The 19,593-nt window shown below is 29.4% G+C and overlaps 2 protein-coding genes across 5 annotated transcripts in view; both read left to right on the top strand.

The window, feature by feature from the left end:
• Nucleotides 1–4,191: 4,191 nt before the first annotated feature.
• On the top strand, nt 4,192–11,113 carry LOC100871461 (uncharacterized). Of its 2 annotated transcripts, XM_086904038.1 has the most exons (4): nt 4,192–4,485; nt 5,153–5,299; nt 6,183–7,383; nt 7,456–11,113. In XM_086904038.1, exons 1-4 carry the CDS (start codon nt 4,348–4,350, stop codon nt 8,067–8,069), a joined length of 2,100 nt encoding a protein of 699 aa, XP_086760164.1. In that variant the 5' UTR covers nt 4,192–4,347; the 3' UTR covers nt 8,070–11,113. The 2 variants fall into 2 exon arrangements, with proteins under 2 accessions (XP_086760164.1, XP_003694613.2); XM_003694565.4 differs by having other exon boundaries at nt 6,183–11,113.
• A 457-nt stretch (nt 11,114–11,570) lies between these two features.
• LOC100872815 (E3 ubiquitin-protein ligase Rnf220) overlaps nt 11,571–19,593 on the top strand; it is a 128,332-nt gene continuing 120,309 nt past the window's right edge. Inside the window, exons 1-4 of one of the 3 annotated variants that reach the window (XM_086904039.1) lie at nt 11,919–12,043; nt 12,341–12,519; nt 14,211–14,324; nt 18,781–19,330. In XM_086904039.1, coding sequence (XP_086760165.1) covers nt 12,466–12,519; nt 14,211–14,324; nt 18,781–19,330 — 718 coding nt within the window. In that variant the 5' untranslated portion in view covers nt 11,919–12,043; nt 12,341–12,465. Of the gene's footprint in view, nt 11,881–11,918; nt 12,044–12,238; nt 12,520–14,210; nt 14,325–18,780; nt 19,331–19,593 lie in introns of those variants that run through there. The other 2 variants (XM_086904040.1, XM_086904041.1) reach the window with 2 other exon arrangements.

Below are 19,593 nucleotides of genomic sequence, written 5' to 3'. Positions count from 1 at the left end.
CTTGCTCGCTCCCTCTCTGTCATCCACCCTCCGCCCTCTCTGTTACTTTTTCCTCTCTCTCTCTCTCTTTCTTTTTCGTTGACCCACTCAGTCGTTCGCCTTATCGTTCGTTCTTTGTCACTGATGTACGAAAAACAACATAGCGACAACGTCTCCTGGTCCACGAAAGGGGTTCCCAGGGTAGGAAGATGCAACGAAACGGGGAACACGACACCGGTATACCACGGGGTGGACTGAGTCCCTACGAGCGCCGGTCAGATTCTTATAGTGGCATTTAGCGGGGCGCAGGCGCTGATCGAGCTTCGCCTCCTAGGGTTGGGCCGCTACGTTTCGAAAAGAGGTGTTGATCCTTTTCTCTCGACCGATCGACTTTTCATCGCAGGATGAGCCATGAAAACACCCATTCCGATAACCTTGTATATCCTTCCGATATTTTCCGCTTATCCTTCTTCTTCCTTTTTTCTTCTTTTTTTTTTTTTCTTTTCTTGCTTTCGAAAGGCAAGATCGAAGGACAAAGTTCGCTCCACTTGTATGGTTCGATACTTCGAACACTCGGGACTCTCGCATTGCGTCAAATGTTATTGTAGCAACATTGCAACCGTTCCGTTCCATCCGGCGTGTAACCGTTGAACGAGTTTGTCTAGAAATTGTGCAACATCGATGAATCGAAAATGTATCGTATCGATAATTATTTCTCTATTGAACGTACAGATTTGCTTCGGTTTAAAAGTTTGAAAACAATCGTGTCGAGTAGAGAAAACGATAATAATAATATGATGTAGAATCGAAGATATAGAATGTTTGATAGTGTTTCTTGTTTAGATTAGTATTAATTTTTTTTTTTTTTACGTTTAATTTATAATATATATTTGATGATGATTTGTTTTTTTTTTTTTTTGGTTATATTAATATTATACAGCACTAATGTAATATTACTTTTCAACAAAGTGTAAAATGGCGCGAGCATTCATGCTACACCAGTAGAAGAATACTGTAAATGTTGGCGATTGTGGGGAAGATTGATGATCGACTGTAGAGATCCTTTCACCGAGTAATGTTCTTTTTCCCTTAAAACTTATGATCCTCAATGGATTAACTACTACCGATTTTTCACTCTCAAAAGGGGATCGTTTTTTTAAAAAATATTTTTAGATAAAAATAAAAGAGAGTTCAGTTTACAATTATTTCTTTTTTTTTCTAGATTTTTACAAATATATTTCTATGAAAAAAAATATACTCTTCGAATATATATGAAATTGAAAAATTATATGGCAAAAAAAAAAATTCAAATATAGATATAAAAATAGTAATTTAATAATTTTAATGTAAAAATTTCCAGAAAGTTTTATAATTATTCGAAATGCGATGAGTTTTTAAATGTTTTTAAAAGTTAGTCTTTTAAATCTTCGTAACCATCAAAAAAAGAAAATTTCATTTTTTTTTATTAATAATTATTACAGTAATTATAACTCATTTTTACAATTTGTACTAAATTTGCACATGAATGTCATAAAAATTTTTAAATATTTCCAAGTTACGAATATTTTATCGGATCAACCGAAGTCATAATTTTTAACAATTATAAATTGTATCAGAAAAAATGTAATTGTAATTTTTAGTTAACAGTATTTGTTTCAAAAGAAAGTTTCTCGAGAATTATCAAAGTTGCTGCGAACAAATGTTTTTGTTCATGATGTAACCGAGATTTAAGAGTTAATGTGCTGCAGCATCTGGCGTCATTAAGGACACTTCTCTCTATCTAAAATCTAGATACAAATCTGTACTTTAGAATTCAGCATATTAACATTAGTAGAAAAATCTTACAATTTTTTTTATTTGCTTTTCTATATTATCAGTTTGTATCGAATTAATTTATCAATTTATTTTATTATTGAATTATCATATCGTTTATATCGAATTGATTATTGATTAACCGATATTATTATGTATCATCATTACTCTCATTTTGCATGTTTAAAAACATTTTACATGTAAGTATTTAAAAAATTCAAAAAATAATTTTATATTTTAAATAATATCTTGCATAATAGTGACCTTAACTTATGCTACTATCTACGTGACTCGAGAACACCTTGTCATCTTTATCCCTCGGGCAGCTAATAGCCTCAATTCTCGAAATATCGTGATAAGTAGCTTTTAACCTGACCAAGCTAACTTTTTTATATAGATGGGGAGAATCTATAAATTATACTATGTGAAATAACTGCTTTGCAATTTAAACTAACTTTTTAAAACAATTTAAAAACAATTTCATGATAAAAACAATTAATAAAAGTTACATATACATGTTGTTCTATATATTACATATACTTATAAGATAGAGCACATAGCCATCTTTTTTTTAACATGATTTAATTTTTATAAATATTTATATTCAATATATATTCTGATGTTACACTTTTTTGATTTTAAATACTGATGGCAATCAGCCATTCATATCAATTCAGATTTTTCATTATATAAATTGATTGAATTAGAGAAATAAAAATACATGCAACTTACCTTTAATAAACGAGAAGAATGTGGTGTTATCGGTATAACTCAAAAAAAAGACTGTCGTCATGTAGGAGAATATAAAAGAAATCTGTAATATAATTCGAAACATTATAATTTAAAAAAAAGTGTCGATTATTTGAAAAAATTAATATAAAAACTTTAACAAAATATAATAGTAACAAGAATTGAAATTCTAATGAATTATAATATTAATTAAAAAAAAAATATTAATAAAATAAATTTAAAATTTAAAAATTAAATTCTATTTTAATAGAAGAATAAAAATTTAAATCGATTAAAATATAGTAACCTTTTTATAATTGATGATTATCTTATCTTCTTTAAAAAAAGAAACTTATACTACACTGATTCAGTGCTAATACACATCGAAAATAAACATAAAAAAAAAAAAAACACTATTATCGCGTCTATTTAAGTTATAATCGATAAACCAACATTGATTCTAATTTTACACATGCTTTTAAAGATTAAAAAAACTATTTTGAAAAAAATACAATTTTTATACAAAATGTAAAATTGTAACATTTCTCCGAAATCGATCATTTTGATGTCCACGTTGAAATTTTTCCCGCCTTGGAAATTGTGTCAATTAATAATCTATATATATATAAAAAAAAAAATCAAAATTTTAAAATATAAAATATATAGATTTAAAATTAATTATCACATAAAAAAAAGAATATGAATATTAAGAGAATAGCTATAGAAGTAATTGCGCAGATAATCAAAAAAAGATGATAGTTTAGATAATTTGTTACAATTTTTGACATATAATGATACAGTGCGCTGCAATTTTATCAAATTTTAAATTGGTAAAAAAGTTTTTTTTTAATTCGAAAATAAGTTGAGCGTACACTTCACTTATTAATAATTAAATGAGGCTATTATAAATCATAATAAAATATCAATCAATAAAGATTTTACATGATTACTTACTTCTACCGGTATAATACATCCTGTGTACATCACGATTTTTAATATATAACTGACATCATGCGAACCAATTCGCTATCGACATCCTAATTGGCTGAAATGATATGGTTCCTTATTCATTTAAAATTGCGCGGAAAATTCAACTATTATATAATATTTTAAATATAAATCTTTATAATATAAAATTTTAAACATGTGATAATTAAAACTATAATAAAAATATATTAATAATTAATTCAATATAAAAATTTATCAAAGTAGAAGAGATTTAAATATAATTTAGAATAATTTAATTTATTTATTAAAGATTTATTTCTTGATATTCAAAAATATTGTTGAAATTAGATTAAATAGAATAATTAATCGATAATTATATTCAGAGAATAAACAAATGAATGAATATTTATTATTATTATAAAAATATTAAATGTTAATGTTAGAATGTTATAAAATAAATGATTAAAAATTATACTTTATGTAAGACTTTATTTAAAATGCTAAAATATATATATATATATATATATATATCTATTACAGAAATTCAGTAGAAAATGATATTTATTTATAAAAATATATACATTAGATATACATATATATTCAAAAATCAAAACTGATATACTTAAGTAATTTCTTTTAATCAATTACTCGTTTGTACAAAATAATCTACATCAGATGTCGCTTCAGTATTGTGAAGTTGCGTTACTCAATACACGTGTGGATTATAAACTCTACAGTTAATGACTGGACGTTATGTTGACGATAATGTTCCATAGGAAACAAGGCACTGACCGCGAAATGTGAAATGCATTTATTTCTAAATGAGCAACAACGCTGTGGAAATCTAATTTTATTCGTATTAGAATATCGAAGGTAACAATGAGTTGGGAAATTACCTGTGCTAACATGTGTCGAGGATGTATGAAAGTTGACGGCGTACTTCTCCCTATGTATGATGACGACACGATTAGTCAAAAAAATTTACCTGATAAGCTTGCTGAACTTGCATCAATACAGGTTATTTATAAATTATAATTTATTATATGTATTTTTTTTTTGTAAAACATTTTTTACATAATAATATATTTCAATCAACTTATCATGTGTAAATTTGTAACTTCATAATATAACCTCAAAATGATGTCATTAGAGATTTAAACTATTTATTTCATAATAATAAATATATTAAAGTTTTTAAATTGAATTTTAAGAATAAAAACAAATTTTGTAGTAAAATAGAATTGATTAACATCTATAAAATAATGTTTATAATATTTCTAACCAAAATTATAAGATATTTATATCATATATATTTTCTACTTAAAAATTATATTCAATATGTTTGGTTTTTTCAATTTATACATAACATTAATTCATAATTCAAAATTTAATATAAAATTTAATCATGTATCACAAACAATTAAAGTATATATAACATAAAATATAATTATAAAAACAATATTTATAATAATACATAAAAACTTGTTATTCTATATATTGTTAATAAATATATAATTCAAAATAAATTATTTATAATATATATGTTTTAATAATTACTAATTTATAAAATTATTAAAAAAGTGTATAATAAATTTTGAAAAAAATTTGTTTCATAATTCTATTATAATTTTATATAAGTTAAATTATTTATATTAAATAATTAAATAATTTAATTTTTTAATAGATTGATAGATTTGATGGATTACCAAATATGCTTTGTGCAAAGTGTGCTTATCGCACAAATGCGTTTTATGATTTCAAATTACAAGTTCAAGCTACTGAAAAGAAACTTCGCAAAATGTTTGAAACACAAATTTCATATAACATAAAGGTAAGATTTCTGATTTTTCATAATTATTTTTTATAATTATAATTAATTATTTATTAAGATTAATTTTATTAAAATATATTTTCCTTTATATTAGTTTTTATAAATATACAATACAAAATATTTTATATATATATATATAAGACTAAATTTTATTTTGTTTTATATTAAGTTTAATTATATTTGTTTTAAATCTTTCAAAACTAATGAAATTTAATATTATATAATGTAATATTAATAACAATATTCTTATTAAGTAATATTATGTAATAGCCTTATATGTTGTAGATTTATAATATATGTAATTTTTTTATTTCAAATAATATTAACATTTATTTAAAAACTTTACTTTATCAATTACACTTTTCTCTAAAGAAGAAAGTGCTTTTCTACTATTCTATTCTTATTTATTTAGAGAGATTATTTTTTTATTATGGGAAATAATTTTCCTTGAAAATGATTTTTCATTATTATTTATTGATTATTAAAAATTTATATTTAATTTTTATATCTTTATACTTTAATATATAAAATATATGAAATATATTATCTCGATCGAAATATCGAAAAATTAAATTATACAGAAAAAATAGAATTATAAAAATATTATTAGATAATAACAAAATAACAATTTTGGATAATAAATAATAATAATTTTGAAATATTGTTTCTATTCATATGTTGTTCAAAAACTGAAGAATAATTTTTATTTTTGATTGATTATTTTTATTATATTATTCTTTCATAAAGGTAACCTTTCTTGTATCGATTCTGTCTCAGCTATGTGCTTGCATTTTCTTAATTTCGTTAACTTCGTCATGGTATATAATTGCACGTAATGTGAAAGCATTAACATCGTTCCCAACTTGTTGGTATTGCCTTTCAGGAAGAGGCAATGGGCGACGATTTTGAACAAGACTGTTCAGAACAATCGAATGACGAATTGTCAGAAGTAAAACTATTAGATGATAAACAAGATATTAGGCCTATTAATGATATAGACAGTTCAGAAGAATTTTTATCTGAACGAATGAATATAAATCATAAAGATGAACAAGCATTAGAGCTTGACGTATCTGATTTAGTGGAAGAAAACGGTGAATTTTCTAAGGATGGTATATCCGCATTAAGAAATATTATTATTTCGAAACTATCAGGAGGAGAAATTGATCAAGATAAACGATTAAAGGGCGAGATACCAGATGAAATTTCGAAAATTTTAGAATCCCAACAATTAGACTATACAATAATGTATATACCGGAAGATGTTTCTTTAGAGAATGTAGAGAATGTAGAGAATGTAGAGAATGTGAATGCAGACAATACGCTTTCTTGTGATGCTGTGATTAAATTAGAAGATAAAAAAATTGACGAAGTTAATTGTAATGGTGAACTTTTAGATGAATCGGTAGACAACGAAGAATTTTTAAATACCGTGTGTAATGAAAAAACTGAAGAAATCAGAGACGATAATAAAACTAATAAGGACAGGATAGTCTGGAAATCGTCAATTTCAGAAGAAAAATCAAAAGAAAAAATTAATGGTAAAAATATACAAAAAAATTCGCTGGAGTTTGATCAACCAGAAGAGAGTAATGATTCTGATTCTGATTATTTTGTTGATCCGAAAGATAATATATTAGGTAGCTTGAATGACACAATAACGAGAATAAAAGAGATCAAACTTGAAGATGATGTAATACAGTATCAATGTACTCTATGCTTGCAAAATTACGATAAATTGACCGGTGTTTTGTTGCATACTATAGATAATCATGTGCCAAGTAGTGGACCATTCTTTTGTGTAGTATGCGAGAAAGATTGTGAGAGTCACAGAGAATTACGTGCGCACGTAAAAACGCACACAGGTCAATTTCCCTATTCCTGTTTCATATGCAATAAAGCTTATACAATGAAAAGATATTTAAAAAGGCACATGGTGTGCCACACAGATTTTCCAAGGCATCGATGTCCGAAATGCGGCCTCAGATTTAAGGTTAAATCGGAATTAGAGTCTCACGTTACAACACATATACGTGGTGCGCCTTATGCATGTAGTCAATGTCCACGATTATTTAATCATAAAGGTAATTACAAACGACACTTGATTACTCATTTAGATCCGCAAGGTCTTCATTTACCTAAGTATCCCTGTACAGTTTGCGGAAAGAGATTTTTAAATAATCGCACATTAGAGACGCATATGCGCGTTCATACTGGTGAGAAGCCATTCAAATGCGAGGTATGTGGACGATCGTTCTCACAACAAGGGAATTTGTTGAATCACGTCAGAATTCATTCGAATCCGCGAAGTTACACGTGTGAAGTTTGTGGAAAACGATTTAATCAAAAGGCAACATTAAGAGATCACAGTCTTTTACATACAGGTGAAAAACCATATGTTTGTAATGTTTGTGGAATAGCGTTTACATTCAGTGCCGCACTGAGACGTCACATGTGGACTCATACTGGTGGTAAACCATTCGGATGTGAAATTTGTAATGCCCGTTTTGTTGGAAAATATGATTTACGACGGCATATGAGGATACATACAGACAGACCTAGAACGAAACGGAGGAAAAATGTGATCAAATCGAATAATGAACAAGAAGAAGTTAAAGAAGAGAATATTACAGCTTCAGAACAACTAACCAATTCAGAAACTGTTTTAATAGAACAAGTTCTATTAACTCAAGATGTTACGCAAGTTGTACAACAAGAGTCTGAGAAAGAAAATGTTGATGCTCTTTTCAATCTTATACAATATGGTTAATAGAACTTTTTTTTTTTTATTATTATATATTGTATAAACATCTTTTTTAGTTTACATATATTTTGAAAATAGAATACACATTTTTTTCTAAATTAAATTATTAAAGAAAATATTAAGGAGCATGTACATTATATATATGTACTTTGAAATGATAAACAATGATGTAAAATTATAGTTGTAAGCTTATATTTTTGAAGGGAATATTATATTACTCTATTTTCAAAAATCACGTATATTTTTGTCCAATTAATGTATACGATTTGTAAAAGCGTATCAACAAAAGATATTAATTATTCTAATGAAAAATAATTTTGCAAGATAGAAAAAGTAAAAAACATGTGCTTTCTTTAATGATATTTCTTTTATGATATTTATCTTTTAAAAAAGAAATTTTTCTTAATATTTATCAATTTCACATAAAATTCACATAAAATGTATTCAACAAATAGATACAGTAAAAGAATTTAAATTTTATTAATTATTTTTATCCATATCATTTGCTTTCAATTCAATTTGAATCAATATTAGAAATCTTTATGAAAATCTTGGATAAATATGCTTTAATTAAATAAGTCTTATTTGAAAATGTATTATATAGATTATTTTAAGTTTGATCGTTACTCTATATTCTATTTTTTCATTATAATGCACATGATTGCATACAACATAGATAAATTTTGAATGACTTCACCTCTATGTCAATGAAATGTAATTGTCTATTTGAATACATTTATTGTTTGCGTTCCTCTTATCATAGTTTTGTAAAATAAATATATAATCATATTAATTTATAGATACAATATAATCATGATAGTATCTCAAAAAAAGAAGTGCTTTATATAACTACAAAGCAAATAATTGGAATATTTCAAAATTGTTAATAATTAACAGTAAAAATACGAATACAAAATGTTATGTATAAAATAATAACGAAAGTTATTTGTATTATATTATTTATTGATAATATAGTAAATACGTATAGCATAAAATATAATATAAAATATGTAGTTTGAAATATCAAAATAGAATCATAATTTCATTTAATTGGCGTGATTGAAATCGATTTGATTTTTTTTTTTATCGAATTAAGTAATTTTTAAAATAATTACAAGAATCTAAATAGATATGTAAAATGAATTTCTTATAATGAAAATTTTCTACTACATTCTTTTTTGTATCTTTAATAATTTTAATATATGATAATCGTAAAATTGATAGAAAATCGATATTGTTTAAATAATATAAAAGTAAAGTCAATGAAATTTGCAAATTTAATTATTTAATTACATAATATGTTCATAATTTCATCTAGTACAAAAATAATTTGTTAATCCATATATTCATGTAATTATAATTTTGAATGAAAGACTGTGAATATTTTAGACAAATATGATTTTAGTCATTTTAAATGTTTTCTCTAAAATATATTTAGCAACAAGTAAAAGTGATAAAGACAACAAGTAAATCCTTTAAATTATATACTTACAATTCTATTGAAAATAATAAAAATTACTGTGAATTTTATTCTTTATTCAGTAATTAAAATATAATTTTTTTTAAATATTTAAAACATTTTGCGTATATCTATTCATATTTGATAGTATAATATTTGCACTATAAATATGCATATAATTATATATATTTTCTAATTATTTTCAATATATGAGTATTATATTTTCAAATTTAAGCCTTTATTATTTAAAAATTCATATTCTCTTTATGTTTGATTTAAAAAGTATTACTTGATTATTTAATTATTTTCATAATTAAATAAATTAATATATAATAATTGAAATATATCAGAACTGTATAAAACATGTATATAATGATATTTACAGCAAAGTATATTAAAAAAAAATAATATTGGTATTATTATTTCGCATATAAGTATATTAAATGATAAAAGAAAAAATATTTGAGAGTACAGAACTGATATTAAATATATGTAAATTTGTGTATATTTCAAGTTTAAAGATTGGAAATATTTTATACGCTGCCTATTATTTTATTCTATTGTTTTATTCGATTTTTTCTGAAATTTACTCTTCGTGATATTATTCAGCATTATACTGCATATGAATTTAATTTTTCAATATTGTGTTAAAAAAGATTATAAATGTACATGTTAATAATTGTATATTTCATATTTTGAACTCGAATTTCGATACGATCACTTTAAATAAAATTATTACACATACATTTTTGTAATTCTGCTTTTATATATTTTTTCTTAATTAATAAAATATAAAATAATCGTAATACTCCGAAGCAATATTTTAAAATATGAATTTATTATAATAAAAATTTATATAGATAAAATTTACTAGTAGAATTTTAAATTTAAATCTATATTCATTAATTTAATTTTTTATGTGTAAGACTTAGCCTGAATTAAATGAATGAATGAAAAAAGGAAATTTTATTATTCACGAATATAAATAGATATAGAACAAGAAAATTAAATCACATTAAATATTAGGTATGTTCAATGTTCAATACTTCGTTTGTGCTACAAATTTTCATGTAGTTATCATTTGTAGAAACGTTAGTGTACAAGTATATCTGTTACGGTAATATACATTTTTTCCCATTTATCTTGACTTTTTTTGTAGCTTATTATATAATCTATTAAGTTTAGTTTAAATTTTCTTAAAAGTAGAATATCTTTAGCAATTTTATTATATAAATTGTTGTATTTAACTGAAATATCTAATTTCGACTATCTTCTAACAGAGGGCAGCACACACTAAGTTGGCTGTTTTTCAAAGATAATATGTGAAAATATTTAAAAAAAAAAAGTTTCTTAAAAATATATTATTACTAACACTTAAACAATTGTATATTTTCTCATATAAAAAAAGTGAAATGATGCTGCAATTATTTAAACAATTTAAAAATCGCAAAAATTTATATAAAAATAAATATATGTATTATATATATATGTAATTATATATTCACGAATCTTTTAGTAATATAAATTTTCTTATAAATTTCAAGAATTTTGAAAAATTCATATACGAAAATAAAAAATATTTTTATTTTAATTTTCTAAAATAATCTAATATTATTTTTTATATGTTATATGTGTAATTGATATTTATATATATTAATGAATTATATTGTAATAACTTTGAAAAATTTTATTAAATTTCTAATATAATTAAATAATATAATATCGACAAATTTTCCAGAAAAAATAATATAATTATAAGAAACTTATAATTATTCAGAAAAAATGAATTATATATTTTATATAAATTTTCAAACTCGTGTATCAATATATATATTGATTTAACTTAATATTTTATATTTTATATTTTAAAGAAAAACGATTTAAAATCGAAATTAAAAATGATACATTTTTCCTGTCGTCACAATTGAAGAATGGATATGAAATTTAGATAAAATAATCTATATATGATTGATTATATTATTATATTAAAACTATTTAAAAAATATTTACTATGAAATATATAGGATTATTCACTTTTATCACAAAAAAAATTCATAGAAGAATTAATTACAAAGAAAATTTGCGTATAGATTTGATTGCGATTGCAACAAATTATACAAGATGTTACCAGTCGCGCAGTCGGCGCACGATTAAACCTCAATGTATCACGGCAACGATTGCGCATGAAACGTGTGCGCATGCCGCGCATGCGTATTACGAAAGTGGTGCTACAGTGGCGCCAGTAATGGCGGCGGAAAACACGCGCGCACGCCAGCACCGCCGCCGGTTTGTTTCTCCACGCCTCTACCTCGCCTCCACCACCGCCACCGCCACCGCCACCGTTCTCACGACTCGTGGGTAAGTACCCTCACACTCCAATCAGTCTGCACTCGCATGTCCACGAGGTTGCTCGCACGGGCCTGGCGCCTTCCTCTTGTAATCACCCCTCTCTTGCACCTGGCTCACCACGTTTAGTGCATTACCAGAGACCCGTACCCGGGTGACCGAGCTACTAGTTGAGGTACTCGTCGGGTATTATCATTCGTCGAGAGGTTAGGTCAGAGTGGCCTATCGTGGCGGGATTATATGACTCGTTTGAATTTGAATTCACCCGCGTCACATCGTTTCGTCAATCGAATTGTTATTCGTTTGTTGTTTTTTAATATACTATATCGTGATTAACAAGTTTCGAACTACACGTTACGACAGTTGTCAAACGAGTTTACAATTTATCGAAGCTATACAAGAACGTCGAACCGCGTGACAACCGCGCGTTGAGGTTAGGTTGTTCGCTGCTTAACGCGCCTTTTTCGAATAGATTGCTCGGGACTTTATTCCGATTTAATCGATTTATACGGATATTAGTGTGAAGGAACTGTTGGTGATAAGAACACGTTTCCTAAGCGACGGATAAGGACGATGGGACCCGTGGAAATAGAGTGAATGTTTTCGAACGGTCGTATTTCGTGCAGTGACTTCTTTGGTGTACAGCAAAATGTACGCGGATGGTGATTAATATATACGCGTATACACGCATACACATGACACATTCTTAGGAATATAAATATATTTTTTTAATTTTACATCAATACAATAATACATGGAAAAATAATCGAAACAAGGTTAGCCTGTTGCGTTGTTGCGTTGTGCAAGTGTTCACTTTTATATAATTTTTCCTTTACATTTAAAGGTTCTCATAATAATATAATATTTTTGAAAAAATTCATCATTTTATGACATATACTTTTATAGATTTATCTTAAAATTTACTATAAATTACATATTAAATATTTTACTTAGATTTGTTAATTTTATTATTGTAAATTTTAATGATTTTTGGTAATAATGATTTGTTAAGGCATTTAAAAATAAAAATTAATACATAGTCTAAAAATTAATACATTGTCTGTATTAAAAAAGATCAAAGATAACAAGATAACATATAACTTTTCAATTATTAACTACGTTAAAGTAACGTAATTCTTTATTTTAAAATCAATTTTGAAATTCAAATATGTATACTCTTACATTTCAATAATATCATTTTGTTAAAATTTAGTGGTAAATATCATAATATTATCGTGTAATATAACGCTCTAATCAAATTTTAAGCGTGATAATGTAGTAGTAGATGTTGCAAATTGCCAAATAGTGTTACGTTAGATAAATAAAAGTGAACACTTGCAAGGCATCGCGACGGTTTATATTCGATTCCTCCCGACTTCTTTCTGATATGTTTCCCGACGCGTACTTTCTTGCACTCTTCAATGTACTGTATTTGATCTAATGAGAAAGAAAAGTTGATACAACCGCGATCGATGCAGTTACTCATGGATCAAATTCGATAGCTCTCGTTGAAAGACAAGAAGGAGTGGAAACTGGAGTCATTTGACGGTGGAGTCATTAACTATATCGTATTCGATTGTCTTGAAAATCTACAATTACCACGATTGCATTACGACTCTTTGTCTATCCCTTTTTCATTCTTTTTCGATTTTTGATTAATCCGATTTTAGTAATGGATAGTTGAATGAACGATTCAGAACTATTTTCTACGTAAATTTTTCAAATATACTTTACGTTTCAACTTATGTTTCGATTCCAATACGTCTTTTTTTTATATTAAGAAATCAATTATTTATCACAGTTTCAACTAATAAATCGCAATCGATGATGATCGTTGATAAAAGAACGTTCTCAAACAATTTTAAAATCCATTTAATAAAAGAAGTTGGAGGAATCGTATATCTCTATTATTACACATTATCAAAACACCTTGGTAAATTTTCATTTCTTTTATACAATTTAACATATACCGTAAGCATTGTTTTCACGCCATGTCGAGTTTCTTTTGTATCGCGTGTTATATTTTGCAAGAAATATAATCCAAATGTTTCTATCTATCGAACGTTATCTCGAATATATTTTATATATTCTTTCCATTATCTTACATTCCAATTCGTATTTTTGGCCAAACTTAAATATCCACATCATACTATTATTAATTACTAAGATTTTCGACTTGGTATCAACAGTACTTACCAGATGTTCACATTTCACACGTTTCACACGCTACTTGCCACGTTCGTTTTCCGCGGATCGGCAATCATTTTCGACACGGAAAATCGGGACGCGAGAGGGAGATCGAAAGAAGTTTGAGAAATGGAACACGGCCATGTCTGTTCTAGATGGATAATTCTGCGTATGTGCCGAATCATCTACCGCCGCCATCCCTGGTCGTGTTTTCACAGGCCGGGGGGCTGCCGGAGGCTCTGAGAATGCAAAGACCCTTCAATCCACAAGTTAGTGTCCTATTATCCTTACCTATACGCCTAAGCCTGTGTCTGCTTTGTATGCCTATCTGTTTATCGAATCTGGCGAAAATAATAAAGGCTCCTCCTCCGCTTGTTTCGTCTTCGACCGATTTTTTCCAAATCGGTTTCCCATTTTTCGAATATTTCTGAATATTATTTTCGCCAGTTTGGACTGGAAGAAAGCAAGTTTAATCGAAGCGGTTATAGGTGCTTTGACATTGACATTTATTTTGTTAATACCAGATCCAGTATGACTTACGATACAATGATTTGTGACGAAAAGTATATTAGAAATACAATAAAACTTGAAATGTTTGAAAATGGAAAATTGTTTAGAATCGTACGCAATTGTATTCCTTGAGGTGGAAAAAAAAAAAAAAAAAATTTAAGATGTATAACCACGCAATTCTAATATAAAAGCGTGAAAACTGGTGTAAAATCTTTACACTTTTAATAATTTATCGCGAATTCATTTGCCGGCTACTATATCATAGTGAATAATAATAAAAGGACGGAAAAATGTCAATTTCAATGGACCAACCACAGTTGCAATCGTTTCGACCGCTTTATGCGCACAAATGGTAATTAATGCACGCTTTGAATGGGGATTTTGCTGAATGTGTACTGGTACCAATGTAAATATATATATATATATAAATGCATGCGCGAATAATAGTGTTGCTAGCAGTTGTACCGGTAGGCGATCAATTATTTTACAATAGCAATCTGTAGGAAAAAAACTCGATTCAAAACACTGGACTAAGAGCAAACGGCAAAGGTACACGGAGTTATTATTGTAAGTATATTGTATACCCATAATGTTAAGCGTTAAGGCGACACGGATATTTGTCATTACTATCGTGTGACCAGTCTTATCTTACTTTCTTCTTTACTTTAACATCAATTCGATACAAGTAAGATACAGTGGAACGATCGAATCTCCGTCGAAGCGAAACCCGTCGTTCGAAAAAAAAAAAAAAAAAAAAAAAATGTGTGTATACATTTTTAAAGTGTTTATTAACGAGCTCGTTTAATACACGCGTCACAGAGGGAGATATTGTATTATTGAAACCGATTGCAATATGTATGCTTGGAATAAAAATAGAGGCACGGAGATACCTTTCGAGACACGTACGAAACGATTGATTGGAATCGGGTAATAAAATGTGGCAGCATATCAAAATTCGGTGTCGTTAAAAAAGAAAAAAAAGTGAGATAATTTCGTTGGAAATTAATCGCGGCGGAACGACGAAATTTGCACGCGTTTTTGCCGCGTAACTGCGAGTAGGAACGAATATAAAGAAAGGGGAAAAAAAAAAAAAAAAAAAAAAGATAAAAATATAATAATACGCGGAAAGGATGAACATCCGATCGGCACGGGAATCGACGATTGAAAAATTCTCCGCTTGTGTGACGACGTACGCTCGTAATTGAAGTAATAATAAATGCCTAATATAAATGAATGATCGAGCGAGGCTGTGCAGAAGTAGAAATGCGTGCACACCGACGAACCTGCACCTCATTTCCTCGTATAAAAGAATAATAAACTAATCGTGCCGTACTAATTCCCCCCTATAACTGGTCGGGCGCATCATTATTGGTCCGATGAAATGTTTATCCGGAAATCACGTATCGATGGAACAACGAGTCCGGCCGTGATTTTCTCCCAGTTTTGATCAGTTTTATGCCCGGATTGGAAATAATATTTTAAAAACTGAAAGAGAGGGAAATATATTCTTTAACGATAACGTAACGTGTCCGCCCATAATATCGGGATTGAAATGTAATAAGTTTAATTAAAATCGCACGTGGTGGCTGCGTGCAACATATTAATCATAACTAATGACCGTACCACCACGTAATTAATTTGTGATTTTTAATTAATCGGCAGCCGATGCATAACAATCAGTAATCAGATTTTTCAAACTTGCGCGATGCTTACTGAAATTTTTATACGTACGCGGGCATCATATCCACTCGCGCGATTATTCCCGCTTACCGTCGGAAACGTCGGTCCTATTATATTTCTTCGATCGGTCAGCCGGGGAAGATGATTTAAATTCCACGTTCGATCGTCGTGATCCATCGTCGTAATGCGCGATCTGGTTTTTTTTTTTTTTTTTTTTTTTTTTTTACAATAAAACAATTAACAAAACACTATTCAAATTATATATTCAGCTACGTTCAAGCTTCAAATTGACAATTGTGCAAAACAAATATTATTTAACGATATTATTTAATCGTTTAATTTTGCGTATAGTATTTTCACACACGTTCGTGAGATCGATTGTTTCGTATGCGTAACCGACCCAACGGGATCTGCATCGATTCCATCGACGGACGCAAGATCGTTACGAAGGTGAATACAGATAGAATTAATGGAGATTATTCGTATTAAAATCCAACTTGGTTGGAAGGAATAAGGATTTGAAAAAAAAAAAAAGGAAAAAAAGGGGAAAAAAAAATTCCGCCCTTGTTGCGAAATATCGACAATTTTAACGTTTTCATTTCGAAAACATATATTCGACGACACACGGTCAAGTTCTAAAATTGTACAAATGTGGCGTAACGGTATGATGTTGGATAGAACACCTACGCGAGCACGAATATTGATCTGATAGTGCGTAAGCATTGTTCAAATATTAGTATTCGATTTTCGATCGGTAATAAGTAGATATGTTTCCATTTCTGTTTAAAATGCAATAACTCTCTCATAGAAATATTACACCGGCGTTGAAGTGGTAGGGTGGGTGGAAGGTATTTTCGCGAATTTTTCCATCCCGATCGGACGGGATATATCCCGCGTTTATTTTTCCAAAAACAAATTCTAATATTTGTGAAACTCTAAATGCGAAATGTTTAGCGACGTAATGGCGATTCTATTTGCGTTTCGAAAGTGTGATATATATCTATCGGGATACAAAAGATGGTCAATATTAAATCAAAATTAATGAAATACCTATGTTCCAACGTAGATAATATCGTATCGATATTTCGCGTATTATTAGGTATATTAGGAATACGAATAATTGATTAAAGCGCGCATCAATCTCCGTTTCCGATAAATATTATCTATTCTTTTTGCGAGAGATATAACAAATTCTCGTATATATTCCTTATACACATTTTCGCGCGCTTAAATTTTGATTTTGTTGCATTCTTCGACATATACCATATCTTTCTCCCCCCCGCCCCCCTCCCCATTTCCCTCCTCCCCTTATCAATAGAAAAAATTTTCTAACTAAGGAGAATTCGATTCGCGATTTTAGATTTTTGTCTAATTGAATTGGAATTTGTTGTTGTTGTGCAGAAAATATCGATATACGATGTTACCCTACGATCCTAACATTCGTCCCGCGTTTGTTAATTCGATATTTCACGTTTTCGGAAATATCGGACAATATTCGTGGATAAAACTTATCGTATAATATGTATTACCGGATATCTCATTTGCAGTATGCGGGTATTCCTATGAATTCGAGCACATTGAAATAGCGTATAATACCAAAGCAATATGGCATTATACTGTTAATAACGCGAAACCACTGTGTTATAATAATCCGTCAAAATGTGAAGCTTCTACCCGTCAGTTGTATCATTCAATTCGCCGTGATTGACGAGTCTATTAAGCTGGCATAGTGAATGCCTCGATGGAAATCAACGAGTTGTGTTTTGTAACGTTTATAACAATGGAACATCAGGCTACGGTAAACGTCATCGTTACGAATCTGCCTGATCGCGGCAACACAGAAATCTTTACTGATACGTTTAATGCCTAAAATTGCCAGTTATGCCACTCGTTGTGAAAAATAAAAAAAAAAAAAAAAAAAAAAAAAAAGATAAAGAAAGCCTGTAATCGTTCGATTTTTTTCGATCAAATATACATGGATTTACATGGTAGATTATTATACAGTTTTTGAAGAAATTCTTCCAGAAGAATCAGGAATCATCCGCCATTTTCAACATCTTTCGTGTTCTTTATATATTAATTATATCTTATTATTTTTTACATTTATTATGTTTATGTTATGATTTTTTACTAAAAATATGAAAAGTGTTGAAAAAAACTGCGAATGATTCCAATTCTTTGAAGTTGTACAGTAATACAAAATGCAATAGATTTCCGTATAACACATCGTACGTGTATTTTTCGCGTTTTATTCAATTACAATTACACGATAAACTCGGTGTCCAGATTCGACGAAACGGAAATGAAAGTTCGAAACGGCGATAATCAAACGAATTACCAACTTTATATTATTTTCGTCACGTTATCCACTCGTTAATTCGTTAACTAAAAAGAAAAAATTCCTCAACCTTAACCTTAAGAAGCATCGAATTTTAAAGATTAAAAATTTCCTCCCCTATACGACATCTACTCAACTCGACAAGCTGAAATTATATCGCACACCCTCCCCTAACGCTAGCCGATTTAAATGTCCAGGTGACCGACTCGAAGGATCTCCAAGTACCGTTCAGCACCGCGGCATCTCTCGGCTACGGCCTCCATCATATGCTCCACCTGCCGCCCCAATTTCTCCACCCTTTGGATCACCGTTTGCCGTTCGGTGGGTTCAGGCCCCTCGGCCCCTCGGCCTTCGCCCCGCCTAGCAAGTGTTTGAAAGTAGAGACCGGGAACGGGCCCGTGGCCGGGTCCGGGTTGCCGAGCATCGGCTCGCTCTCCACCATGTCGAACATGTTCTCGCCCTCGTCCCTGTCCTCCGCGAGCGGAGGCGCGGTGGTCTCCGTCTCCGGGGCGTCGGCGGGCATCGGGGGCGTTGGAGGCGTCGGGGGAGGCGCGAGCGGCGCGTCCGGGCAGGAAGTGGCGCCCCAGAGCCCGGCCGGGTCCACGAGCCGATCGCCAACAGGGACCGGGACCGGCTCCGTCCCGAATCGAGGAACTACGCCGGAGGACGAGGATCGGGACGCCAATGCTACGCCCGGATCCGAGAACACCGAGCGCTCCACGCCCGAGGAGGGACGCCCTTACAGACGTGAGTTTCAATACAGTATCAACCTCTCTTTGTTCATTTTCTTTATGATTCTTGGTTTCTTCTTTGGCAACAAATTCTTGCGCTCCAACTGAGCCAGCGTATTTTTTTTTTATCTTGTTGAAAGATAAGCGAGAGATTATTTGCGTATCGTACGGAAATTGAATTTCGAGTAATATTTTTTGAAAATGATTCCTTGAAATGGAATTCTTTTGTTATCAGCGAGAGAATAAGTTGGGAGTAATTGGATTGTTCTGTTAAATCGT

The sequence above is a fragment of the Apis florea genome, unplaced genomic scaffold, assembly GCF_048593485.1.
Source record: "Apis florea isolate Af1SG1 unplaced genomic scaffold, ASM4859348v1 contig_2293_pilon, whole genome shotgun sequence".
NCBI lineage: Eukaryota > Metazoa > Arthropoda > Insecta > Hymenoptera > Apidae > Apis > Apis florea.
Note: the sequence above shows the minus strand (reverse complement) of the source record. Positions and strands in the feature narration are given on the sequence as shown.